This window comes from Lampris incognitus, chromosome 2 (assembly GCF_029633865.1).
Source record: "Lampris incognitus isolate fLamInc1 chromosome 2, fLamInc1.hap2, whole genome shotgun sequence".
Taxonomy (NCBI): Eukaryota; Metazoa; Chordata; class Actinopteri; order Lampriformes; family Lampridae; genus Lampris; species Lampris incognitus.
The window spans coordinates 123,165,302-123,192,866 of NC_079212.1; the positions used below are offsets into that span (position 1 = coordinate 123,165,302).

General features: G+C 41.9%; 1 protein-coding gene across 1 annotated transcript in view; it reads left to right on the forward strand.

Annotated features, from left to right (window-relative positions):
- Nucleotides 1–25,862, forward strand: part of etnk2 (ethanolamine kinase 2) — a 44,572-nt gene extending 18,710 nt beyond the window's left edge. Inside the window, exons 2-9 of the mRNA XM_056273430.1 lie at nucleotides 6,482–6,619; nucleotides 6,724–6,845; nucleotides 9,234–9,374; nucleotides 14,723–14,865; nucleotides 17,397–17,480; nucleotides 17,606–17,766; nucleotides 17,866–17,939; nucleotides 22,009–25,862. Of these exons, the coding sequence (XP_056129405.1) occupies nucleotides 6,482–6,619; nucleotides 6,724–6,845; nucleotides 9,234–9,374; nucleotides 14,723–14,865; nucleotides 17,397–17,480; nucleotides 17,606–17,766; nucleotides 17,866–17,939; nucleotides 22,009–22,081 (936 nt within the window). The 3' untranslated portion in view covers nucleotides 22,082–25,862. The remainder of the gene's footprint in view (nucleotides 1–6,481; nucleotides 6,620–6,723; nucleotides 6,846–9,233; nucleotides 9,375–14,722; nucleotides 14,866–17,396; nucleotides 17,481–17,605; nucleotides 17,767–17,865; nucleotides 17,940–22,008) is intronic.
- The last annotated feature ends 1,703 nt before the right edge of the window (nucleotides 25,863–27,565 follow it).

Below are 27,565 nucleotides of genomic sequence, written 5' to 3' on the forward strand. Positions count from 1 at the left end.
TTGATCATTCTTAGGTTATTTTGCCCGAAACACATTCCTCTGTCTAATAAATAAAGATTTTCAGTTGAAATATTTCATTCATCGAGGTCTATATTGTGTTTTTAGGTGTTCCCTTTATTTTTTTGAGCAGTATATATATATATATGTGTATGTGTGTGTGTGTGTGTGTGTGTGTGTATGTATGTGTGTGTGTGTGTGTGTGTATGTATGTATGTATATATATATATATATATATAGGCTCACCATGCTCTTTCTTTCCTCTCCTGATATCTACACATCTAATGTGATGAATTAAGGACTTTATTTCAACCAAACCAGAGTTAGTTATGCTGTAATGGTGGAAAGACTAACCTAGATGGTGTTGAGTTTTATTTTGTTTTTCTGTGGAGTTTGAATTAAGTGTGTTTTAGTACAACAATATACGTAACTAGTGTTCCTGCAAATTAAGTCTGGTGGCTTTGCATAGCGGCTTAAAATTATGTCATTAATTCACAGAAATGTCTATCTGAAGGATTCTTTCATAAAGTTGTCCGACATAACAATATTAGCCTGTGGCAAAAACTAGCACTTTAAGTGAATGTACCTTAATGGTGCACATTTGCCCGCTGCAATTAACACGCAACCCATTTCATGGTTGCACAAATTCATCCACAAATTGTTGCCCGCATTAGTCACTAGACACAAAACGTGGGAAAATATGGGAAACTTTGTCTGTCCATCCATCCATCCATTATCTTAACCACTTATCCTGCTCTCAGGGTCGCGGGGATGCTGGAGCCTATTCCAGCAGTCATTGGGCGGCAGACGGGAAGACACCCTGGACAGGCCGCCAGGTCGTCACAAAGTTTAAAAAATACAGAAATTGCTTTCCTTTTAAGCTGCAGTTCAGTGTTAAACGACACATTACTCCAAACAGATACTCTCATTCCTGCTGTGTTTTAGCTGTAATGTAGCTGTGTAAGCTCTATTAGCTTTGTTAGTGGTTAGCTTCGTCAGCTGACATTAGCTCAGTTAGCTTTTAATGCTATGGAGCCATCGAGGGGAGGTTAGCTCTGTCAAACACTGCAAGACTGTTGGCCACCGGCTACAAACAGCTAACAGCTAGCAGCCAACTAGCTCTCTGCGGCCTATTTCAACAGAGATTAACGTTATCGCCCACGTTGATAATGAGTTTACAGCGTCCTTTCGTATTTTGACGTGACCTAGCAACTTCACCACGATCATAAGTACATAAAAAATACAATATAAAAACTATGTTACATCGATTTACATGTGTCCTTACTCCTTACCTCAGACTCGGAGTTCTCAGATATACTGGCGGTCGTTAAAGGTGATGCAGCAGTGCCCTCTTGCTTTAAACACTGCAACATGCCGAGGCCCTGCCAGCAAGCTGACTGTGACTGAGGGGATAAATGGACCAGTGCCGCAGGGACATTTCAGAATCTTCATTGGTCTCATGCTTAGTAGCAAGCCAGTGATAGTGAGTGACCATAGTGACAGCATGAACAGATGCTCTGATTAAATCAGTGCAAGGTTTAGTTTTCATTTGCTAAGCAATAGTTACTCAAACATACATACTGTACATACAAAAGTCCCTTTTGTCCCAGAGGTGTCCCGGGGAAGATCCGTTTGTCCCGAACACATTTTCTATCATCCCTGGGATGCTGGGACGCCGTTAGTCTCAAGCCCTGGATTCATGCTCCGATCAAAACAAATTTCAGAGGACCTTACAAGAAGAATTGTAGAGATGCATGAAGCTGAAAAAAGACTATAAAAGTATTTCTAAATACCTGGCTGTTCATTACTCCTCAGCTCTGTACATCACCCTTATTCATGAAATTTGGTACTAGTACACTTCTTTTCCACTCCTCAGGCATCCTCTCACTTTCCAGGATTGTTAAACAATCTAGTTAAAACTCCGCTGCCATCTCTCCTAAACATCTCCATGCCTCCACAAATATGTCATCTGGACCAACCACCTTTCCGGTCTTCATCCTCTTCATAGCTGCCCTCACTTCATCCTTGCTAATCCACTGCACTTCTTGATTCACTATCCCTACATCATCCAACTTTCTCTCTCTTTTTCTTTATTCATCAGCCCCTCAAAGTACTCCTTCCACCTTCTCAACACACTCTCCTCGCTTGTTAGCACATTTCTCTCTATCCTTTATCACCCTAACCTGCTGCACATCCATCTCAGCTCACTCCCTCTGTCTAGCCAATTGATACAAGTCCTTTTCTCCTTACTTAGTGTCCAACCTCTCATACAACTCACCATATGCCTTTTCTTTTGCCTTCGCCTCCTCTCTCGTCACGTTATGCACATCTCCTTGTACTCCTTTCTACATCTCTCTGACTTTCCCACTTCTTCTTTGCCAACCTCTTTTCTATATACTTTGCTGTACTTCCTCATTCCACCACAAAGTCTCCTTGTCTCCCCTCCTCTGTCCAGATGACACAACCAAGTACCTTCCTAGCTGTCTCCCTCACTATTTCTGCAGTGGTTGCCCAGTCATCCGGCAACTCTTCACTACCACCCAGTGCCTGTCTTAGCTCCTCCTTGAACTCTACACAACAGTCTTCTTCCTTCAGCTTCCACCATTTGATCCTTGGCTCTGCCTTCACTCCAAAGTCATCTTACAGACCACCATCCGATGCTGCCTAGCCACGTTCTCCCCTGTCACCACCTTGCAGTCTCCAATCATTCAGATTGTGCCTAGATATAGTCCACCTGTGTGCACCTTCCTCCACTCTTATGTCACTCTGTGTTCCTCCCTTTCCTTGAAATATGCAAATATGTATTCACCACAGCCATTCCCATCCTTTTTGCTAAATCCGCAATCATCTGTTCATCCACATTCCTCTCCTTGGCCCCATACCTGTCCATCACCACCTCATCACCTCCCTTCCTTTCACCAATATGCCCACTGAAGTCTGCTCCCATCACCCCTTTCTTTTCCTTGGGTACACTCTCCAACACTTCATCCAACTCATTTCTTTTTCCTTCATCTCACACCCAACTAGTGGGGCATATGCGCTGACAGCATACATCAACACACCTTCAATTTTCAGCTTCATACTCATCACTCTGTCTGACACTCTCTTAACCTCCAACACACTCTTGACATACTCTTCCTTCAGAATTACCCCTACCCCATTTCTCTTCCCATCGGCACCATGGTAGAAAAGTTTGAATCCCCCTCTGATACTCCTGGCCTTATTTCTCTTCCACCTGATCTCTTACACACACAGTATATCTAACTTACTTCTCTCCCATCATATCAGCCAGCTCTCTGCCTTTACCAGTCATAGTGCCAACATTCAAAGTTCTGGCTCTCCCCTCCAAACTTCCACCCTTCCTCCTCTCCTGCTGCCTCTGGATATGCCTTCCCCCTCTCCTTCTCCTTTGCCCAACATTAGTATAGATTCCACCGGCATCCTGCTGGCCAAGAGTACTGGTGGCGGCCATTGATAACCCGGGCCTCGACCGATTTGGTATGGAAATCTAATTTATGATCGGCATATTTGATTTGGCAGAGGTTTTACAATGGATGCATTTCCTGACGCAACCTTCCCAATTTATCCAGGCTTGGGACCGTCACTAAAAATGCACTGGCTTGTGCATTCCCAGTGGCTGGGTTTGGACCACAGAGGAAACTACTAATCTCCGAAAAACATTGCTGCAAGTCTCAAGTTTACAAAAGACCACCTGGATGTTCCACAATGCTTCTGGAACAATGTTCTGTGGACAGATGAGACATTTGGAAGAAATGCCGCATGCTGTTTGGAAGCAAAAAGGCACTGCACATCAACACCAAAACCATTATGGTTTGGGGCTGCTTTGTTGCCTCAGGGCCCAGACAGCTTGCAGTCATTGTTGGAACAATACATTCAAAATTTTATCATACTTTTTACAGGAGAATATCAGGGTAGCGGTCTGTCACCTGAAGCTTGATAGAAGTTGGATGAGATTTAAAAAGAAGAAAATTTGTCTTTTGAATGGCCAAGAAAGAAGAAAACTTGTGTTTTGAATAGCCAAGAGAGTCCAGATCTTAACCCAATTGCTGTTGAATGACATGAAGAGAGCTGTAAGAAATCCCAGAAATATTAAAACAGTTTTGTAGGAAGACACAATCTAAAATGTATCCTCATCGTTGTGCATGTTGGATCAGCAGCCACATGTTTGGTGGAGGTTATTGCTGCTGAAGGAGGTTCTACCAGTTATTAGATAAAAGGTTTCACATACTTTTTCCAGCCTGGACTGTGAATGATAAAACAATGTGTTCAATAAAGACATGAAAAGTACAATTGTTGGTGTGTTATTAGTTTAGGCAGAATGTGCTTGTCTATTATTCTGACTTGGCTGAAGATCAGACCAAATTTTCTGACTATTTAATGCAGAAATTTGGTTAATTCCGTGTGTGTGCGCGTGCGCGCACACATGCTTGCATGTGAGGGGGGTCTGTTATGCTGTGGGGGGCATTTTCTTGGCATGGTTGGGGTTTACTTGTCCCCTTAAAGGGAAGGAGCACTGCAAATCAGTACAAAGTTATTCTGAATGATCACCTTTATCTTATGATGAAACATTTATCAGATTTTTCAGAGATCACTCCTGATGGGAATGGTCTCTTCCAGGATGACAACGTCGCCATCCACAGGGCACAAGGGTTCACTGAATGGTTTAACTATAAAAATGATGTAAATCATGTTCTATGGCCTTCACAGTCACCAGTCAACCCAACTGAACACCTATGGGAGATGTTGGACTGACGTGTTAGATTGCTTTCCACCACCATCATCAAAACACCATATGCATGTGTGTGTATGTATATATATGAAAGTTAACCATTCATTAAGCCTTTTAAGAAGTAGAAACTTTCGTATGGAGATAGGTAGGTTTATTTGGGAGCAGCTATGTCAGCTAAATTGACAAAAATGACAGAAATATTGACTGTGTCCTGCGCAATGTGCAGTTGACCGGGTCCAAACAAGCAGATGGCGGACATTGCAAATCCCGGTCATTCTTGTCACCAAAATTGCAGCGTGCCACAGGATTGACGATGATGCACTTCCTGCCATGCCTATCCTCCCCCTTCAATGTGTGAAGAATCACCAAAACACAACAGGTGCAGTGCGATGAGAAATGACAACACCACAGGAAAATTATAGATTTTACGTGCTACAAAAATAGGGCGCTGAGTATGGCAAAAAACATCAGGGCAGCACTGTTGTCTCAAACACAGACAAGTTGAACTACCTGGAAAAGTTATGCTGTAAATACATAGTCGAGTTGACAAACATCTTACACAGATACCTTTATAGTGGCTCTAAAACACCAGTGTGCCAACAGCATAAACAACAAAGTAACAGTCTCTTCTTACAACCTTCTCATACTTGAGAAAAAAAGTAATGAGTTCTGTCAGATAGTGCTTGCCATAGAGGCCATGCAATGATACTAGGGTCTCTCAGAGAACCCACTCTCATTCATTGACAAACATGAGGCCACTGTCATTGTCCTCATCAGGCCATATATGTCTGAAAGTTGACCTCTGTCTGAGTCTGAGCTTATCGCCATCTGTCAATGTATTGATCACTGGTCTTAGTGGTCCATTGTGTTACTGATAAATGGGATCATCATGTTGTACCAAAGGCATGTGTGGTTGTGTATATAGGGTCATAACTGGGGATGCCTGTGTGCCCATCTTTGTGGTGAATCATGTGTGGAATGCCAGTTATGTTTGGTTGGGCGATTGGGCTAAGGGGGAGAGACGGGCAATGTGTATGTTATTGTGCTCGCTGCAGTGGGATCTGCCACCCCACCGGCCACTGGTATCCTTTGGAGTAATGCCGTGAATCAGTTATTTCCAACCCAGCCTCAGATACAGACAGCATTTTTCAGTCATTTTAGAAGATTTATAGACTATAGCCATTGACTTGAAGTTGTACTGAAATACTGCTTTCAAACACAACATGGAATGATGAACACAGGGCAAGTAATTTTATCTTGGCATCACATTAACAATAATGTCCTCAGGGAATTAAGTTCATTGAAACAAGGCGTTGAAATTCGCTTATCTGTGACTTAAGACACAAACAGGCATTGACGTAAGCATCTGCGGGGAGAGAGAATGTGAGATCAGTAAATGATTATTTTTTTTTAGCATACATTTATCTAGGGTAGGTCAGAAGTGGCGTCATATGAGGCAGTCACACTCCCAGAACCTTGAATGCCATCTTTAACTGATATAATACTGCCAACCAACGAGAACTGAATTCCAAATAAAATTGCAAGAAAGCACCATAAACTAGACTCAACATAGTAATGTGTGATAAAATAACTTCTGTTAGAGCTTGTCCTCTGCAGTCATTATCAAGGTGTTGATTCCGTATCTTGCTCTAGAGTATTTCAGCATATCTTCATCACTGTATAGCCCAAATATCTGCAGAAGTGGCACTGATACTTACCCCCCCCCCACCCCAGTTCTTCACTGATGGAACCACCAACAAATTAGTGGGATGCTATGTGGAGGACAGCCCACAGGACGTGGTTTTGGTCCGAGTGTACGGGAACAAGACGGAGTTGATCGTGGACCGAGACAACGAACTTAAGAGCTTCCAGGTAGTATTGAAAACAAAGTGTGCTAAAGGTGACCCCCATAATGCATTTGTACTTTGAAAATGTTTATAATGTCTAATTCTTTTTGTCTGTGTGTATGATTCTAGGTGCTGCATGCTAATGGTTGCGCTCCCCGCCTCTACTGCACCTTTCAAAATGGCATCTGCTATGAGTTCATGCAGGGGGACGCCCTGGGAACACAGGATGTTAGAGATCCCTCCCTGCTAAGGTCAGGACACTGCCAGGGAGTTTACAGTGTGAGCTTAGAGATGGCATGGATAGAAAGTGTTAAGGAGTATCACATTGTTTTGTTCAAAGTGTTCCTTGCTCTTCACATTACAGTTTAACTGTCGAGTTTGTGTGAAAGCTATAGGTTTTGCTTTCACACAAACTTCTTTGCACAAATAATTTCACATAAAGGACACAAGGTAGTTACCAAATAAGAGTCTTCTTACACTTAAAGGTAAGTGAGGAGGAGACCTCACTTTGCAAAAAGGAGGTCAGTTTATAAGCACATCCCACAATATGTCAAAAACCCGATCAAATTATTTATACTCGTTCCTGAGATCTTGATGGGTTTTCTGCTGCTGTGCACCCAGGTAGAAGGGATTATCAAGCACAGTCTGACAGAACATGACATCATGTGTTGCCCAAAAGGTAAATTGCAAATTGTTGACTGCAGCAAGGTTTGTCCTTGAGGACCGTTGAGAGATGCACGCACGCACACACACAGAGCTGGGTTACGCACACTGGCAAAGCTTAGTTAAGACAAACTGTAGACATACGTACAATACGTGAAAATAAGCATTAACAAATTGGGTGGCGCAGTGGTTAGCATGGTCGCCTCACAGTAACAAGGTCCTGGGTTCGAGCCCCGAAGTAGTCCAACCTTGGGGGTCATCCCTTGGAAGTCATCCCAGTTTCCTCCCACAGTCCAAAGACATGTAGGTCAGGTGAATCAGCCATACTAAATTGTCCCTAGGTGTGTGTGTGTGTGTGTGTGTGTGTGTGTGTGTGTGTGTGTGTGTGTGTGTGTGTGTGTGTGTGTGTGTGTGTGTGCGTGCGTGTGTCGGCCCTGTGATGGCCTGTCAGCCTGTCCAAGGAGTCTTCCTGCCTGCTGCCCAATGACTGCTGGGATAGGCCCCAGCATCCCCGCGACCCTGAGAGCAGGATAAGCGGTTTGGATAATGGATGGATGGATGGAAATTAACAAATTGACCTTGGTCACCAACCACACAATGTTCTCTTAAATGCTCAGAGTTTCTGAGCGTCGCTGTGACTGCTATTTGCATCCAAAGGAGGTTCGGTTGCATCTGCACTGTAACAGATAGAAATAACTGTTTGATTAATTGGGCCACACATAGAGAAATTAGACAATTGAATGTTTTAGAGGGAGAGAAATAAGCAAAAATTCAATTTTTTTTTCTGCTGGAGTATATCACAGCATTCAAACATGTTACTACAAAGGTAAAGCTTCTTATGGTAAGCAAAACGCTCGCCAAAACTGAAAGGTGCACACAAATTAAGAACTGGCAATAATGTTGAAATACCGCTATTCTGCAACAGTGATATTGAGGATTAAGCAGTACCTACAAAATCAGTCATTTTAAATACAATGATTGAATTTCTAACATATTTTCAAGAAAAAAACACTGTAGCTCCCACAAACTTTGACATTTTGCAGGGCTGGTGTGCCCATGGATTGACATCACTTCCAGTGCTCTGATTAGCACAGTGGTGAATGATGGATTTCGGTTTTTGGCGTATAATTTTAGATCACAATGACTTATCACAATTATACACATAGTTCAATAGATACTCAATGTATGCAATGTATTGTGAATTTAAGATTACTTGTCAAGTATTTTAAGTTTGTGAGACATTCTTTCTTGGGAACAATGAAAATAAAAAAAATTGCACACAAGTACTGTAATTATTCGTAGTCTACACAGGTGCGCTTAGATGATGGAAGTACTCGAGTGCAAAAAGGCTTGCACTATTCTACTCGTACATCAGTTCATACATCACTCATACATTTCATCAGATATCATTGAACCGCATTGCACCTGGAAACCATAGATATATTATGGCCAATTGGATTCTAAATATATAAAACAAAATTGCATAGCATCAAAGTATAAATATGTCCTAGACACACTGAAGAGCCAATTGTCAAGACCAGGAATGCACTTAACTTCAGTGACAAGTGTATGCACTGGACCTGGGGCACCACCCTTCTCCATAGCTGCCTCCTCCCTCTAGAACTCTCTCCCTAAACACATTTGTCCATGTTCAAATTAATTAAAACTCACCTTTTCAGGATTGCTTTTAATATGTGATTAATGTGTGGTACATGTTTTTGGTGTGTTGTTTTTATGTTCATTTTAACTTGTATAAAAAGTGTCTTTGAGTACCCTGAAAAGTACTCTATAAATAAAATATTATTATCATTATTTTTATTATTATCAAATGCAATGCATCTTCAAGCCACACTTCCATTTATAGAAAAAAGTCAACAGAAAAATGTCAACAGACTGTTCAAATCAGGAAATGTACATGAATTAATCATCTGTTGTTGGAAACAGAGTAAATATTTGTTGGGTATTTGTCTTCACAGACTGATTGCCAGGGAGATGGCTCGTATCCATGCCATCCACGCACACAATGGCTGCATCCCTAAACCCAACCTGTGGATTAAGATGCGGAAATACTTCTCTCTGGTAGCAACAGAGTTCACCGAACAGGCCTCCAACATCAGGTGGGACAAAGCTGTAACAACTAAGATAGTTCAAATTGTTCAAATTTGCCCGATATATTTAACATGCGAGTAGAATTAAATTACTTAACCTTAATATGAGCTGAAAGAACTTTTTAGATTGACTCCACCTACCCAATTTCCCCTCAGGGATGAATCAAGTATTCTGATTCTGATTCTGAGCTACTCGATGTAGCTACTTAAGTGCACCATGACAGCCATAGCTGAAGCAGTAGATTATGAAATGTCTGAAATTTGGTAACCAATACTGACAAAGCCTTACTGTATATAATCCCACCCCTCCCTGATGGACTGATTCCCACCCCACGTTCAACTTAGCCATTCAGAACAGGTACGAATGACTTAGCTGCTTGACATAGTCAGATGACGAGTTATACAAACTAGTTTGTTTGAAGCATGTAGGAACACTTAAGGCTAACAGTCTGTTTTCTGACTTGGCACTTGATCTCTATAGTTATCAGAGATGTCTTCACAATGTGACTGGCTGCCTGGCTACAGCTGATAGCTTTATTCTGATGGCTATTAAGTCCAACATTTGGCTTATATAACTAACCATAATAGCACACTGGATTATAGAGGCTAAGGTATGCTGTGGGTCAGCAGATGTTTGCACAGATCTGTTTAGCAGGTCAATTTACTCTCCTTCCAAGTTAACACAGACAGCTAGACTGCAGGGCAATCAAGTCCTGGACAGTCCACAAGGCTAGCTTTACACAGTGAAACTTGTAAATAGCATGAAACCTAATTTCCATACAACTTGACAGTTACACAAAACAGATCAAAACTAATCAAGGTTGCACGGAATACAGTTGATTTGAATAGTTTATTCTGCTAAATGGTTATCTTTTTTTTTTCACTAGATATCTAGGACTTACTCCATTTTCATCTCTACTTTTTTTTTTTTTCAATTTCCCCCCTTTTTCTCCCCAATTGTATCTGGCCAATTACCCCGCTCTTTTTGAGCCGTCCCAGTCGCTGCTCCACCCCCTCTCTGCCGATCCGGAGGGGGGGGGGTGCCCTGACTGACCGACCAGAGGAGGCACTGGTGCAGCGACCAGGACAAATACCCACATCCGACTTCCCGCCCGCAGACACGCCAATTGTGTCTGTAGGGACGCCCGACCATTTGATCTCTATTTTATTTTGTATCATTTTCTTGCTAGACTATCTTTTAGACCAAGTTTTTTTTTTTTCTTCTTCTAGCATTTGCTACTTTGTGTCATTATGGCTGTCCTGGAAAACATTGTAAAACATTGGCCTGTATTTTCTTGCTAGACTATCTTTTAGACCAAGTTTTTTTTTCTTCTTCTTCTAGCATTTGCTACTTTGTGTCATTATGGCTGTCCTGGAAAACATTGTAAAACATTGGCCTGTATTTTCTTGCTAGACTGTATTTTAGAAAGTTTTTTTTTCTTCTTCTTCTGGCATTTGCTACTTTGTGTCGTTATGGCTGTCCTGGAAAACATGAAGAAAGCTATCAGTGCACTAATACTTATGGATATGCTAGAGCAGGGGTGCCCACCATTTTTTGACTCGTGAGCTACTTTTAAAATGACCAGGTCAAAATGATCTACTCATATTAAAAATAATAATAAAAATACTCAATACATGTTTTACATATATATGAACATTTATATGCAGTGTGTGTATTTATATACATGTTGTGTTACATATACAGTATTGCAATGGATTTGCATTTATATTGAACCTTACACAGGCAATAATCATACCAAGCATTTGCTACTACACTATGTTGAAATTGCGTCACTGCATGAACCTTTACAGCTGTGGTAAATAGATTTGTGATCTCTACCTCTCTACTCTGAGGATGACCTGCACTGGAGGGAGTCATACAGGGTTGCATAGTTCGGACAGTAGCTGCTGGTAGCCAGCCTCAAGCAGGCCTCCAAATGATCATCTGTCATGGTGGAACGGCATTTGGACTTGATAATCTTCATGTGAGAAAAGGCTGACTCACACAAATAAGTAGAGCCGAATAATGCCGTCAAGTAGGTTGCGCATTTCCTCATGTTTGGGTACTTGTCCTCTGTAAGTAAGTTCCAAAACTCTCCATGCGCCCTGGACTTAAGCTGAATGTCAGCCTGTACTGTCAGCATCTCATCCTCCACTGCAGACGAGTTCAGGTGAAACAGTGTTGCCATTTTTGAGGCGAGGGAATCCACCTCTGTATCTTCCCCAAATGGGTAGCACATAAATGTAGCGATTGGCTCAAGCAAAGCAAAGTCTTGAAACCGTTTGTCAAAGTCTGACCGGACGTTTCAATCTGCTCTGTGTAGCGTGCACTGTCAAGTTGCACACACGCCCTCCCTTGCTTCTCCAGCTCTGCTGCGAGGTTTCGGAAGTTTCCCAAATCACGGCGCTGCAACTTTGAGGACAGAAGTTGCATTTTCCGTTTGAAAGCGTTAACTGAGCTGATCATGTTTACCACGCTTTTGTCTTTTCCTTGCAGCTCTAAATTAAGCTCGTTCAACATGTTGGTTAAATCAGTTAAAAATGCCAAGTCTAGCAGCCACTGATTGTCATTAAGTTGCTTGTGTTCCGCGTGTTTAGTGATAAGGAGAAAGTCCTTAATCTCCAGACAGAGCTCTCGAAATCTCTGCAAGAATCTCCCTCTACTAAGCCATCTCACGTCAGTGTGTAGCAAGAGGTCAGAGTAGTTACAGTCGGCCTATTCCAAATGTGTACTAAACAACCGTCTTTGAAGAGACCTCGCTCGAATAGAACAGGCGATTTTGGTTGCCACATCCATGATCTCTTTCATGTTTAGCATTTTGGCGCATAATGCTTGTTGGTGTATTATGCAATGGTAAGTAAGGAAGTCAGGGAAAGCATCGTCCTCCCTGCACTTGGTAATAAATCCATTCGAGCGGCCCACCATAGCAGGCGCACCGTCCGTGGTGATTGACACCAGTTTACACACTGGAAGCTGGATTTTATCCACCAAGTTTTTGAAGATCTGAAAAATGTCCTCTCCCCGCATGTGTTCCTTCATGGCTAGTATTGTTAACAGCTCCTCTTTTGCAGTCATATCTTGAAACACCATGCGAATGAAAATGCACAATTGGGCCGTATCGCTTATGTCCGTAGACTCGTCCAATTGTAGTGAGAAACACTCGCAGTCCACGATGTCCCTCCAAAGCTGCTGTGTCAAATCATCGCCCATCACTTCACAGCGCCTTGTGATGGAATTTCTTGATAACTGGAGAGCTTTGATTGAAGATATTATTTCTGATTTGTTTTTAAAGTCCCGAAACAACGAATCTACTGCCTCAAGGAAGGCCTCTTTCATCATCTTTCCATCTTGGAAGGCCTTCTTATGCTTAATGATGGAGTGACTCACCCGTAAAGATGCTTTGGTGGCTGCCTTTGCCTTTGAATTCGGCTGCGTAAAAAGTGACTGCTGGGTGATTAACTGCGATTTTAGTTCCCTCACCTTTCTCTTTCTCAGCTCGCTTTTCGGAGGGAAGTCATTGTCATAGTTTTTATGAACAGTTCGAAAGTGCTTCTCCACATTTCCTTTCTTTGGGATAGCAATGCTAGACTGACAGATGAGACAAACGCATTTGGAATAAGACATGGTGAAAAAAAAGTCCTCCTCCCATTCCACATGGAAATGGTACGTTTTTTGTTTCTTGCTAGGTCCGGCTCCCCCACTCATTTTTGTTTTTTCACTTTTTAGTAGAATTTTTTTTTAGAGAGTTGAACTAGCTAGCTCGATGCAGTTCTGCGTTAGCTCACGTTGTGGGCATGTGAACTTCAAGGTACGTTCGAGAAGGGCTCTGGTTGTTATGGTAACCTAATGTAACAAAGTTTTAGGTTCCGCTCTAGAATCTTTGGTTTTAGGCAACAGCAGACTGGCCGTCCTTTACGTCAATCAAAAGGCAAAGGCCAAATGGAGGACAGATGATAGGCTAATGTCTTGGGAAAAAAAAAAGTTTTTTTGGAATGTCATGGAGATCTACCAGCACTGCCTTCGCGATCTACTGGTCGATCGTGATCGACGTAGTGGGCACCCCTGTGCTAGAGGAAGAAACATGACCTAAAATGGTTAAGCAAGTGTGGGTGAAAAACTGGCAACTCAAGAAAGACCAATGGATCATTTTACACTCTATGTAAGGATCCAATAAGCCTGTGGTGTAATTTTTTGCCTCCATTTTGGTGAAGTGCCATTGCATTGAAAGCAACTCAAGGGAAATTTAATTTCAGTTAAGTTGAAAATAATTGAAATTATTTGAAATTAATTTCAAACTAACAGAAATTAACCATTTCAAGCCAACCTAAGCAAGGCAATATGAGGCTTGTGAAGGGTCATTAATTATTTTTAACAATTTTATCCTGTTCTGTGAAGCACTTTGTAACCTTGTTTAGAAAAGTGCTATATAAAGTTGTTATTGTTATTATTATTATTATTATTATTATTATTATTATTATTATTATTATTATCCATCCATTATTCAAACTGCTTATCCTACTCAGGGTTGCGGGGACGCTGGAGTCTATCCCAGCAAACATTGGGTGGCTGGCGGGGATTATTATTATTATTATTATTATTATTATTATTATTATTATCAAAGAATAGGCCCACTATCACTTCCCCTCTGTCCTTTCTTGTGCCACACTTTGCCCTATAACCATTCTAATGTACAATGAACCACAATGTGTTTGTTATGAAAATGATATCCACTCTGGAAATTTTCTAAATTTGAAGCATCAGGTGAAGGAGAGGGGAAACAGATGAATCGTCAGGGAGAGGGTGTGTGAAGCCCCATGCAATATATATTACTCCTCTTCCCTGCTCTCTTTCTGTTATCCCCTCCTCTCAGGCTGACTGTGGATTAGCCCCATAAGTCTATTACCTTAAGGAGAGGGGTCTCTGCTCGGCAGTCCATTCTTATTGGTTAAGAGACTGGCCCCAGCTACTTAACACTTTCGCCACTGGCCAGTGACTGAGAGACAAGAAGCCAAAATGCAGCACCATGACTCTCTAATTATTTATTAAGCAGGTGTCTATGTGCTTCTGCTTCCAAGAGTGCCAGCAGGTCGGCAGCCCACTGAAACCTTGTGCTGTCAATGCCCTTAGTTGTTTTCATTTCACATATGTACCCTTTGTGTTGATGTCAAATCAGGGAGGCACCTTTGCTTTTGCCAGTAATAACTAATAAGACCGCCATACTTTTTCCAGTAACTCCTTAAATAGAGTTATTAATTTATTTGGATACAGGGAACATAGTTGTCAAAGCAGTCGAAGAGAAGTAAGTGAATAGCAGGTGTGTCTGAAGTGGCTGACCTTTCAGTATTCTCAACTCCAGGATCCAGCAGGAGGTGCCCAGCCAGGCAGTGTTGGAACAGGAGATGCTGTGGATGAAAGAGCATCTCTCCATGCTGGGCTCCCCTGTTGTTCTCTGTCACAATGACCTGCTGTGCAAGAACATCATCTACAACAGTAAAGAGGGTGGGTACTTCTCCTGCAGTAAAACACTAGTCCCACTGTCCACAACAGCCAACATGAATGGCAGGCCGTTTTATCGTTTATATATTTTAAGTCACTACTCACTTAAAATTTAACACCGGTACTTAGTTTTTTTTAACACTAGTTGCTTTTGTAAAGTCACTAGTTGCCAAAAATTAGATGCTAGTTCTGTTAGAATAAGCAATAGTTACCTATTTGACTCTGACTAGTCACTTTTCATTTACTAGTAACAATTCAATAAACTCTAGTTCTTTTATTTTAATTACTAGTACCTAATTTAAAGGCACTAGTCACTATTATAATCTCAGTAGGAAAATACCAAGCTGCTTATCAGTTGAACTTTATGAGGCATCGCATAGTATTTGATATCAACTTTCATGAACATCTATTCACTATTTAAATGGCACTATTTGTTAATCTGCAGCACAGTGGCGCAGTGGTTAGCATGGTCGCCTCGCAGCAAGAAGGTCCTGGGTTCGAGCCCCAGGGTAGTCCAACCTTGGGGATCGTCCCGGGTCGTCCTCTGTGTGGAGTTTGCATGTTTCCTCCCACAGTCCAAAGACATGTAGGTCAGGTGAATCAGCTGTACTAAATTGTCCCTAGGTGTGTGTGTGTGTGTGTGTGTGTGTGTGTGTGTGTGTGTGTGTGTGTGTGTGTGTGTGTGTGTGTGTGTGTGTGTGTGTGTGTGTGTGTGTGTGTGTGTGTGTGTGTGTGTGTGCGTGCGTGCGTGCGTGCGTGCGTGCGTGCGTGCGTGCGTGCGTGCGTGTATGGGCCCTGTGATGGCCTGGCGGCCTGTCAAGGGTGTCTCCCCCACCTGCCTCCCAATGACTGCTGGGATAGGCTCCAGCATCCCCACAACCCTGAGAGCAGGATAAGCGGTTTGGATAATAGATGGGTGGATGGACAGCTGTTTATCCAATTCTACTAGTCATTATATATTAATTACCAGTAACTATTCATCAAGCCCTAGTTGCTATTCTGACTTTCACTTGTTTCAGTTACTCATATTGACAAGTAGCTTTTTAATAAGATCTAGTTTCTGTTCCAAATAAAGATATCAACATATATGTTTTCACTTGATGCATATTTTAACACTAGTGAATTAATACGACTAATCACAACTAGAAGCTGTCACTTTTGAAAAACTACTAGGCTTTTTTTCAAAAGCACCTAGGAACAATGGTACATTCACTATCAAATACTGTAATAGCAGCTGGCATTGATAAATAGTTACTAGTGACTAATCTATAATTAGGGGGAAATGGAAACGGATGATCCGCTGTGGCAACCCCTAATGGGAGCAGCCGAAAGTAGTAGTAATAGTAGTACTTTTAGTAGTAGTAGTACTAGTAGTGACTAATCTATAATTACTAGTAGAATTGCCTAAGAGACAAGTAAAATGTATTTTTAAATCTAGTATCTATTTTTTAGCAACTAGTGACTTTACAATAATAAGTGACAGCCAGAATAATGACTATCTATCCATCCATTTTCCGAACCACTTATCCTTATCCTGTCCAGGGTGTCTCCCCGCCTGCCGCCCAGTGACTGCTTGGATAAGCTCCAGCATTCCGCAACCCCACTTGGGATAAGTGGCTTGGATAATGGATGGATGGAAATACTAGTGTTTAATTTTTAGTGACTAGTGTCTAATCACCTCAGACATCTTTTTTATGGTGGGTTGCATTTAGCTGGTGGACTATGGGCCATTTAGGCACTAGCTGCTAAAAATTAAACACTAATTGAGCAATAGTACTAGAATTGTTAAGTTACTAGTTGCTAAAAAGTACTATTAGAATAGTGACTAATGCTTTTTAAGTTAAGTTATTTGTAAATCAGATACAATAACTAGTGTTTATTGAATTGTTGCTCGTAAACGAAAATGTCATAATGAAACTTAACATTTGCTTATTCTAATATGCCTAGTGTCTAAATTTTAGCAACTAGTTAGCTTTACAATAACAGCTAGTGACAGTCAGAATAGTGGCTAGTGTCTAAAAATAAGTGCTTGTGTTTACATTTTAGTGGCTAGTGCCCTACAATTAATATATTAGCATACAAAATAGGTAGCGATTGTACAGAAAATGGCTTGTGTTCTGTTGTAACAGGTGTCTGAAATTCAGATTTGACTAGAAATGTAAAGCGATTTGAGTGGCTGATGCAGCTAGAAAAGTGCTATATAAAATGCAACTTGATTGATTGATTGATTGACTATATGATAAAAAAACTTTCCATAAACATAATTGCTCAGTCAAGCCCAAATATATTCATTGTCCCCAGAGATGATGTAATGCTAAAGACGCCTTCCTAAGGAATCTCGTGTACCCCTGCCTTGCTGGGACCAGTTCACATTATAACTTTGTCTATTGTGTCTCCCCCACTTTATGTTCCTCTCAGCTGTCCTACAATCTCAATAGAGAAATACTGATACTACATGGCCATCTTTTTTCTAATGCAAAATATTCCCATGCTGTATTTTTCTCATCTCTTATATCTCTTTATTGTCTCTCCAGGCCATGTCCGCTTCATAGATTATGAGTATTCTAGCTACAACTACCAGGCCTTTGACATTGGCAACCACTTCAATGAGTTTGCAGGTTGGTGGAACTACAATAAGGGCTGTACCAGGGGTGGCTCATGACCTCTCCAGGATGGATTTCACTTATTTATGTAGATAGTTATACTTTTCACATGTTAGATGTTTTTATTTGTTATTTTTAAGGTATGAGTGAGCTGGACTATGGACTGTACCCCGACAGAGAGATGCAAATGGAATGGCTTCAAGTGTACCTACAGGCCTACAAATACTTCACCAAGAAAACAGAAGAGGTCAGCCCTCGAGAGCTGGAAACCCTCTATGTACAAGTCAACAAGTTCGCCCTGGTAAGGAGGAACATGCAAGCATGCCATCACCTGAACAAACATCTATGCATCACATTTTACATTGCTTAACTCAGCTGGATTCATAATTTCTCTCTCAAGGCCTCTCACTTCTTCTGGGGCTTTTGGGCACTCATCCAGGCCAAGTACTCCTCCATCGACTTTGACTTCCTAGGGTAAGTTGGTAATGAGTGTGTGTGTGTGAGTGAGAGAGACGGAAAGAAAATGAGCTGTGTGTGGTGCCCCCCGTCGTCCTATGTACAGTATTACATAAGTGAAATGTTGCAGTGGGGGGCTGTAAGCCTGAATATAGGACCTGTCAGCATGGGTCTAATAGGCTAAGATGAAAGACTGAAACTCAAGCCAAAACCCAACACATCCCTCTCTCCTTTCTTACTTGGTATACCACTGAACAGCTCCCACAAAACACTCAAACACACAGAGTGAGGTAAAGAGGATCCTTGGTGTGTCTCCTCCATGGGTTTACAGAATAGTTCCACTGTCCGTTTGATTACTATCTTTCACTAGTTGACTGTCTTTGATGCTTCTCTCTGGTTGGTCCACCAGAGAAGTTCTACCTTACCCTCCCTAGTGGGCAAATCTCTGCTCACTAGCTACATAAATGTCAGTTCCATCTTGTGTTATCTTTATTAGATGAAGCAGAGCTTTTCTGTGGTTGGTCCACGAGAGAGGACGTTCTGCTTATCCTCTCCGGTGAACCAACGAACCACTGCTGTCTGAAATAAAACACATCTATTCCTATCATGGTTTGAGGAACCATGATAGGAGCTGGAATAAGATTAATAGCAACTTGTTACCATGGTATCAAGTTAACAAGTTGCTATTAGTCTTATTCCAGCTGCTTGAGTATTAGTCCTTTTCTCTATAGATCTGCTGCTGGTTCCTACTGGGAACTAGTGGGATTTTATTCTAGCTGTAGCTGTCTTATTCTAGCTGTAGCTGTTTTTCACCTAGTGTGTCCTTAAATATTTCTTGTTGCCTAGCTGTTTTGACTTAGTTATCCTTTTAGCTAATAAATATATTCCTTGGTAACTTGCTGTTTGCAGTTTTAATAGTTTTGTGTGGGGTTTGATAGAGTTTTACATAAGTGACCAGTTTCTGGGCAGTAGGCCTAGTTTCAATTTACCTCTTTGGCCAATTGGGTGTTAAGTGGCCAGGGTGTGACCAGAAAATCACAGGGATTTATAAGTCTGGCCTGGTTCAGTTTCAGTCCAGTCTGCATTTAACTTCACGAGTGATTCTGAATTGCTGGTTCATCTAGAATAGAGAAGGTATCATATTTCTTGCTGAACAAGTTGCTGTTAGTTGTATTCTAGCTGCTTGAGTATTAGTCCTTTTCTCTATAGAACTGCTGGTTCCTACTGGGAACTAGTGGGATCTTATTCTAGCTGTAGCTGTCTTATTCTAGCTGTAGCTGTTTTTTACCTAGTGTGTCCTTGAATATTTCTTGTTGCCTAGCTGTTTTGACTTAGTTATCCTTTTAGCTTATAAATATATTCCTTGGTAACTTGCTGTTTGCAGTTTTAATAGTTTTGTGTGAGGTTTGATAGAGTTTTACATAAGTGACCAGTTTCTGGGCAGTAGGCCTAGTTTCAATTTACCTCTTTGGCCAATTGGTTGTTAAGTGGCCAGGGTGTGACCAGAAAATCACAGGGATTTATAAGTCTGGCCTGGTTCAGTTTCAGTCCAGTCTGCATTTAACTTCACGAGTGATTCTGAATTGCTGGTTCATCTAGAATAGAGAAGGTATCATATTTCTTGCTGAACAAGTTGCTGTTAGTCGTATTCTAGCTGCTTGAGTATTAGTCCTTTTCTCTATAGAACTGCTGGTTCCTACTGGGAACTAGTGGGATCTTATTCTAGCTGTAGCTGTCTTATTCTAGCTGTAGCTGTTTTTTACCTAGTGTGTCCTTAAATATTTCTTGTTGCCTAGCTGTTTTGACTTAGTTATCCTTTTAGCTTATAAATATATTCCTTGGTAACTTGCTGTTTGCAGTTTTCATAGTTTTGTGTGAGGTTTGATAGAGTTTTACATGAGTGACCAGTTTTTAGGCAATAGGCCTAGTTTCAGTTTACGTCTTTGGCCAATTGGGTGTTAAGTGGCCAGGGTGTGTTCTGCACACCTGGCAGACAATCAGCAATCAGTGTTCTTTAAATTACTGCTGCTACTTGGAAGCTAATGCTTCCAAGCGACAGGCAAACAGGTCTAGGTTGAACAAAGGCAAGCGTGGCTTTTTCAAGCCAAGACTTCGTCAAGCAAGGACTGCTCTTTTTACATCCGGTCAGTCATCTGTATTTTGTGTACCTAGGATAGACTATGTGTTTCCTTCACGTTCCTGTCCTTTCCTCTTCCCGGGGCTGGCATAGATGTTGGGTCACACCTAGGCGCTGTGACCCTTCCAATCTCATCTATCCCACTCGCTCTACTCACGTTGCGCAAGTGGTGACGGGAGGGCTCTGGAATTGCCCGACTGCGGTGCCGAAAGCTGAGTTTCTCTCAGGCTACGTATTCTTGCTCTCCCTCAACTTTCTTGCGCTAACTGAGACCTGGATCCTGTCAGAAAACACTACCACACCTGCAGCTCTGTCAGATGTGTACTCTTTTTCTCACACTCCCAGAGCTGGGCGGCGAGGTGGTGGTACTGGCCTGCTAATTTCCTCGAAATGGAAATACTGTCTTGTTTCCATTCCACAATTTTCTCTACCCTCTTTTGAATTTCATGCTGTTACTGTCTCTTATCCAGTCAAACTCACCATTGTGGTTGTGTACCACCCACCAGGCCCCCTTGGTGAGTTTCTGAAGGAGCTTGACACACTTGTCTCGCACTTCCCTGTTGATGACTCTGCACTTATCCTTCTTGGTGACTTCAACATCCATCCACACTGACAAGCTAGATCCTCTTCTCTCTTTCCTCTCCTGTTTTGACCTTCACCTCTCACCCTCTCCTCCTACCCACAAGGCCGGCAACCAGCTGAACCTTATCTTTAGTAGACACTGTCCTATTTCCAATCTCTCTGTTACTCCCCTCCAGCTCTCTGACCACTATTTCATGTCCTACTCTCTCTCTCCCTATCTATGCAATCACTTTCCGAAGCAAAGGCTTTCATGAACTGAGCATAACCTGAATCATTGTTGTTTTACTATAGTCGGTGATAGATAGTAATGAATTGGACATTCAATTATTTGAAAAAGTTGGAGATTGTCACTTAAAATCCAGTTATGATAGACAAAGAAAATGAATGTTTACAAAACCCTCTTGTGTGTTCATTATTTATTGGAAACACATAAGCACGGCATAACAAAAAGCTCGTTTAAATCATCAGTTAAATGTGGAAAAGCAAACTTTCTGTCACCGCTGACAAATAAATCTCAGCAGTTTTGAAATTGTGGCCCCTGTGCAATGTTTTTTTTTTTTTTTTTTGTAGAAGTTCATATTGCTGTGGCAAAAAAAAAACAACATTTTGCAGCCCTATGTAAATAATAAACAATAGACATGGTGGCATGTAGTGCATAATCAGCTACAGTTGTGTTTTTCTGAAAGTAAACAGAATTGCTGTCATTCCCTTGGTCAGGCATCCCTACAGAAACAATTGGCCATGTCTGTGGGTGGGAAGCTGGATGTGGGTATGTGTCCTGGTCGCTGCATTAGCGCCTCCTCTTGTCAGTCCGGGCACCTGCTCAGGAGGGAGGGGGAACTGGGGGAATAGCGTGAACCTCCCATGCGCTACATCCCCCTGGTGAAACTCCTCACTGTCAGGTGAAAAGAAGCGGCTGGTGATTCCACATGTATCGGAGGAGGCATGTGGCAGTCTGCAGCCCCCCTGGATTGGCAGATGAGGTGGAGCAGCAGCCGGGATGGCTCGGAAGAGTGGGGTAATTGGCCGGATACAATTGGGGAGAAAAAGGGGGGAAAAAAAAGAATTGCTGTTATTCTTCTTCTTTTGGTGAACAAAGAAATGCAGTTGGCAAACAAAGAAATTGTGCATTACCACCACTAACTGATCTCTTGTAGCAACAACTACTTCTAGTTTACAGTCCCACCCTTCCTTATGATGGACAGCTTTATGCCCTACCTTTCACTTTAGCCGTTCAGAAAAAAATACAAATGGCTACTCTCCGATGTGGTCTGATGACAATTCACATGAACTAGTTTGAAGCATACGGAGAACCTTTTCCTTTTCATCATCACACTTATCTCTCGTTCCTTTTGCTCTGTCTAACAGATACGCGGTGCTGCGTTTTAACCAGTACTTCAAGACCAAGCCTGCAGTGATGGCCCTGCAGATCCCAGAATGAGAGGAGAAAAAAAGAGAAAAGGACCATAGAAGAGGTCGTGTGTTTGAGGGTGGGGGTGGGGTATCACTTGCAATTTACTACAGGAGCAGATGCACTTTTAGCTGAAGAGCTGGGTGTTTGACATCAGGGTAGGGGTGGATACCACAGAACATTAGAAACGTGTGTGTTGTATGAGGGGAGTTTCCTGTGGGCTGGAATTTATCTTATAAAGCCAAGTAATGAGGGACCATAATGTGGTCTTTTTGGCTCTCATTATGCCAAGCGCAATTACTACTTGATATCCTCTTTAACTCACTCCACCTTTGTCTCACAACTCTAGCTCAGCAACATTTCCAAAACCTTCACAGTTTGTATGTTTTTAAGTATACATGTGTGCGCGTGTGTTGATTTTAATTTATTTTGTGAAGATGAGATTGAACCCTGCGCATCACATTCCCACTCTGGGCAGCTTAACCACTTGTTTGAAGATGCAGTGACTGTAGCGGTCAGAGTTTACACTGGAACTCATATTCCAAGTTCAGTGATCTGATAACTGTGGTCAACACATTGGGATCCAATGTCTGTCACGCCAGCAAATCTTCCAAAACACTGGCAATGAAGTTCAAACAGGGGATCTTAATAGCAGGGAGGCTTGGATACTGACACTGAAGCGTAGTTTATGCTGACCTATGTGTGCAGTATCAATAGTTTAATGCTTTGGAGCTCAGAGTATTGTGTTTATAACTGTAATGAGCACAGAGGCACTTCACCTGAGAATCCTCCCATCTTTAAGCGTGTACTGAGAGACACCCCCCTCCCCCCATTTGCTGTATCCAGCATTGCATTTTAAGCATGTCAGGTGAAAAAACTTAGTTTTGTTCATTTTGGAAGGATTGTGAAGATCAACAATTGTGGAGTGGATGTGGGAGTTATAAGGGTTAATACTAGTAAACGTCACACTGAACTCTTGAGTGTGCTTCTGCCCTCATAATCTCCTTAGATGTGTTCCACCTTCTTGGCTTTTATTGTCACAGGAAACAGCTCTGTTAAACTTTCCATTCCTAGCAAATCACTTGGAAAATCACAACCTCTGTCACCCTCTGTCACCACACCTCCCCCTCGCCTTCCCGGACCCTGTCTGCTCTCTCTAACCCTGCCCCTTTCCTCTCCCTCTCTCGCAACAGTCTGTCAGATCGGCCACCGGACAGTTTTCTGCTTACTTAGGACGGTGGCAGTAATGCCTGTTCCACACACTCAACATCAGGGCCTGCTCCCCACCTCCCCATCATAAGCCATTCACAATATCCCAGTCACATTTTCTTACATAATCCAACACAGCAGCAGGTTGTATAAAGGTTTGAAGCAAGTCTGGGTTTTAAAGAGGCAGGAATGAGTAATTGGAGGCCGTTTGTGCTCTGACATTACATTCAGATGTAACAAGACAGCGGAGAACGTTCCTCCCTTGAACTACTGCAGAAATAAATGCTATGTTGTCTGGATTTGGGAGTGGACAGCATCCTGTAGTACATGGGGATTGAGTCTCAAGCCACTCAGATAGACCTCTGATTACCACCACTGGTCCACCTTTTCCTATAATGACCTTTCATAATTGTCAGGATGCACCTAAAGTGGTAAGAGTAACTTGATTTGCACATGATTTTGAGTTACCAATAAGTTTAACCTCAGAAACTGTAGATTTATGCCAGACTCCAACAAAAGAATACTGTGCCCTTCCATCTCCCCAGTCCTCCCCGCATTTACAGAATACAACCGTTCATTTAATTCCTTGGAGGCCCAGAGGGGGGAGACACTGGGGCCTGACCCTTGTCCTCCAGTGTTGGTCTCATGTTACGGACGGGCTTAATAATTCACCAGGAGTGAGTATCGGTCCTTCAGAAACTCAGGACAGACAGATACACTGGTGTTCTGGACGCATATTGAGCCAGGAAAGTTAACTGGAGCAGTAACAAGTTTCTATTGAAGGTACAGATTCGGAGTTGAAATGTGGTGCTGGTCTACATTCATTGAGTTCTTATTATTTGAAGTGAGGATAAGAGCCTGCAACATGTGAAACAATTGGGGGTTTAGGGAAAATTTATGTAAGATCAGTGTGAACGGCTGAAGTGAAGAGTTATTTATTCTACATGTACATGTGTATTTGTGAATCTTTATATCAACACTAATGGATTGCTTCCTCCAACATGAGCAATGGGACCTTACAGTCCAATATGGCTTTCTCATCCAGTGTATTTAACGTGTACTGATACAAAAGGAAACGGGTCAAAGTAAATGTCCTGCTGGCATTTTCTGTATGATGATGTTGGATGGAGCTGGGGATTAGCTGTGCACCTGTGAGTTCAAAGTGAGAATGAATGCTCAGAATTAGTAAACAGGTAAATGCCAAAATAACAAGCTTGTTGCTTTAATACACAATCCTTAAATATATATTGTTTGCAATAGAACATGGACAAGAGGGGCCTACATAATGGAGCATTTAATAATTAATCCTTCAAGTAATTGGCAGAGGTTTTGACCCTGACTGGAATAGGGACCAGTTAATTGGGTGCTTTAGTCTTTTTTTTTCCCACGATAAATGTAAATCGTATTTAAAGTAAGTTGACAAAAAACAGGGCTGCACGGTGGCACAGTGGTTAGCCAACCTTGGGGTCATCCAGGGTCATCCTCTGTGTGGAGTTTGCATGTTCTCCCCATGTCTGCATGGGTTTCCTCCGGGTGCTCCGGTTTCTTCCCACAGTCCAAAGACATGCAGGTCAGGTGAATCGGCTGTACTAAATTGTCCCTAGGGAGGGGTGTGTGTGTGTGTGTGTGTGTGTGTGTGTGTGTGTGTGTGTGTGTGTGTGTGTGTGTGTGTGTGTGTGTGTGTGTGTGTGTGTGTGTGTGTGTGTGTGTGTGTGTGTGTGTGTGTGTGTGTGTGTGTGTGTGTGTGTGTGTGTGTCCTGTGATGGACTGGCGGCCTGTCCAGGGTGTCTCCCCACCTGCTGCCCAATGACTGCTGGGATAGGCTCCAGCATCCCGTGACCTGAATACGGATAAGCGGCTCGGATAATGAATGACAAAAAACAGGCACATACCTGAGAATTGAGTTCACTGAAAAATTGCTCTCTCAAGAAAGTCTGTAAAGTTGTCTGGAGAATCTGATGTTTTAAGGACCAACATATGAAAGACAAGTGTAGACTAGTTCTGTGATGGTCATTACCACTCCGGGCCCTGTGAATATCTTATTATATGTGTCGGGCATGAAAGATTGCAATTTCTATGTTTTACAGCAGTTTTAAACCAGGGTATTTATAGAGTGAATCTGTCATTGTGGTTCTCTTACACTCATTGTTTTCTGATTTATCAACACACCAAAATGATTAGCTTCATAAGATTTGCATTGCAGTTCATTTGAGATGAACTTTTTTTTTGTGTGCGAATGTATCGACTGATGTACTTCCTAAGCACTGTACAGATGTTTTTTGTGTTTCTTCCCCCCTGCGCTCTAAGCTCATCTTTACTTTTTGTACATGCTTTGACTTGAATCTGAACGAGCTATTGACGTGGACCCAACATTTGCAGATGGACGTGTGCCGGCATGCAGATGCGACTTTGTTTATGTGGTCATCCCCTTCCGAAGGGGATGCGTCAGCGATAAGGGCCTGTGGAGATGGAAAGTGTGTATACTGTGAGAAATACTGTGAAATCTGACTGTACAGTGATCCTTCACACTTTCATCGGAGTGGCAAGGTTATTTAGTTATTTAACATTCGTCTGGAACTATTTCCTTCTGTCTGAATTAAAATAAAACTTCTGATTTTATTTGTCCTGTGAAGGTCTCTGACTGAAAGCAAAGATTAAGGTCAAATGATGTGATAAAACGTCAGTACGGTGGGGAGAACCCCTGCACAAAGGTTCACTTCATGTTGGTGCACAGCTGTTGATGCTCTAGTATCCGCCCCTCTTCTTCTGCCAGCTGACCTGGGTCTTCAGCCCCGAGAGTAGAGCGGAAGGGGAAAGCCACACCATAGGGATATCCTACCAGTCTTAGACACACACACATGCGCACACACACACATATGCATAGTTGAATGCATGCAAAGGTCAGCAAACCATAGACAGCTGCAACATCCTCACTCTTTAACGCAAGGCCGACTCCCAACATCCTGCAGACCCAGGTGTTGAAGCCCCTGCTTACTCATCAGGCCTTGTTCAACCTCTCATGAACATGGCCAGCTGCTTATCCTTGGTGTAACAGGAGATGCATTGCGGATTTCTCAAATAGATCAGCCTTAAACAGTTTTACCACATGCTTTAACGAAAGCCCTTTACTGGTGCAAGTCAGCTTGAAAAATGAGCTAAGCAAAGGGCTACACAAACACTCCTTGACACAATTTACTTCACATTATACATGTTTTATATGTGTGTGTGTGTGTGTGTGTGTACACACACATAATATATAAAACATTTACAATGTGAAGTAAATTGGCAAGGAGTATTGTAAGAAGCCATTTCAGAGTCAAAATTAGTGGCATTGCCCATGTGTGCGGCACAGTGTCCGTTAGGTCTTAAATAAGAAATGAATGATTTAAAATGTTCAGTTGGAACTCAGCGTATCACCAAGAGAAAATTAGAGTTGTTAAATGATGATATTGTCAACAACAAAACAAGTTCAAAACCCAAATCTTCAACCTTCATGATTCAGTCATTCTGGTCAACAGTTTTTAATAAATAAATTAGAAATTAATGAATTTAATAAATTCAGAATAATATGAGACTTGCATTTTATTTTTTGACTTTTGCAAGGTCAGGTCCCTCATTGGTAAGCAATTGAAATGCCACGGTGGTTTTCTATCTTGGCTATCAAGGCTGTGTGCTTCTTTATCCCATCGTTTTGTTTTTTAAATCTGTCAATGGTTTTAAAAGAATCAGTAACCATTCACTTGGGGAAAAATTGTGGTAATGGGTAAAAATATGAAAACAAATGAATTTTCGGGGGAAGACTGCAAGACTTCAGCTCAGTTTGCTTCAAAAACAATATCGAAGCATGCATTTTACTTAAGCTGTAAGATAAGGGAGGCTGAAATAAGATGAGGCCCAACAGACACCTCAAAAACAAAATGGCAACAGATAGAAAAAATGTCCTACATTGCAAGATCAATAAGACTCAAATCAATGCAGCTATCTAAATTTAAAATATGACTATAATTTATATAACCCACACATTATATAACTAATTCAGAATCTGCGATATTGAAGTTACCGGAGAAAAACAACTGACATTACCAAATCCATGTTAAACAGAAGATTGGAGCTGTGAAAAATCTAACAGAAACTTGGCTTTGGTTGGGGTTGGTTATGGTTACATGGAAAACAGCAAGCAGATCCACTAAGAGCGGTAGTGCTACATTTTACTTAATAATGATGAAACGCTGTCCAAAAAGCATTCTAACGATTGGGAAACTGATATGACCCAATAGAGGATATCCTGTATACTTTCGCAGCCCT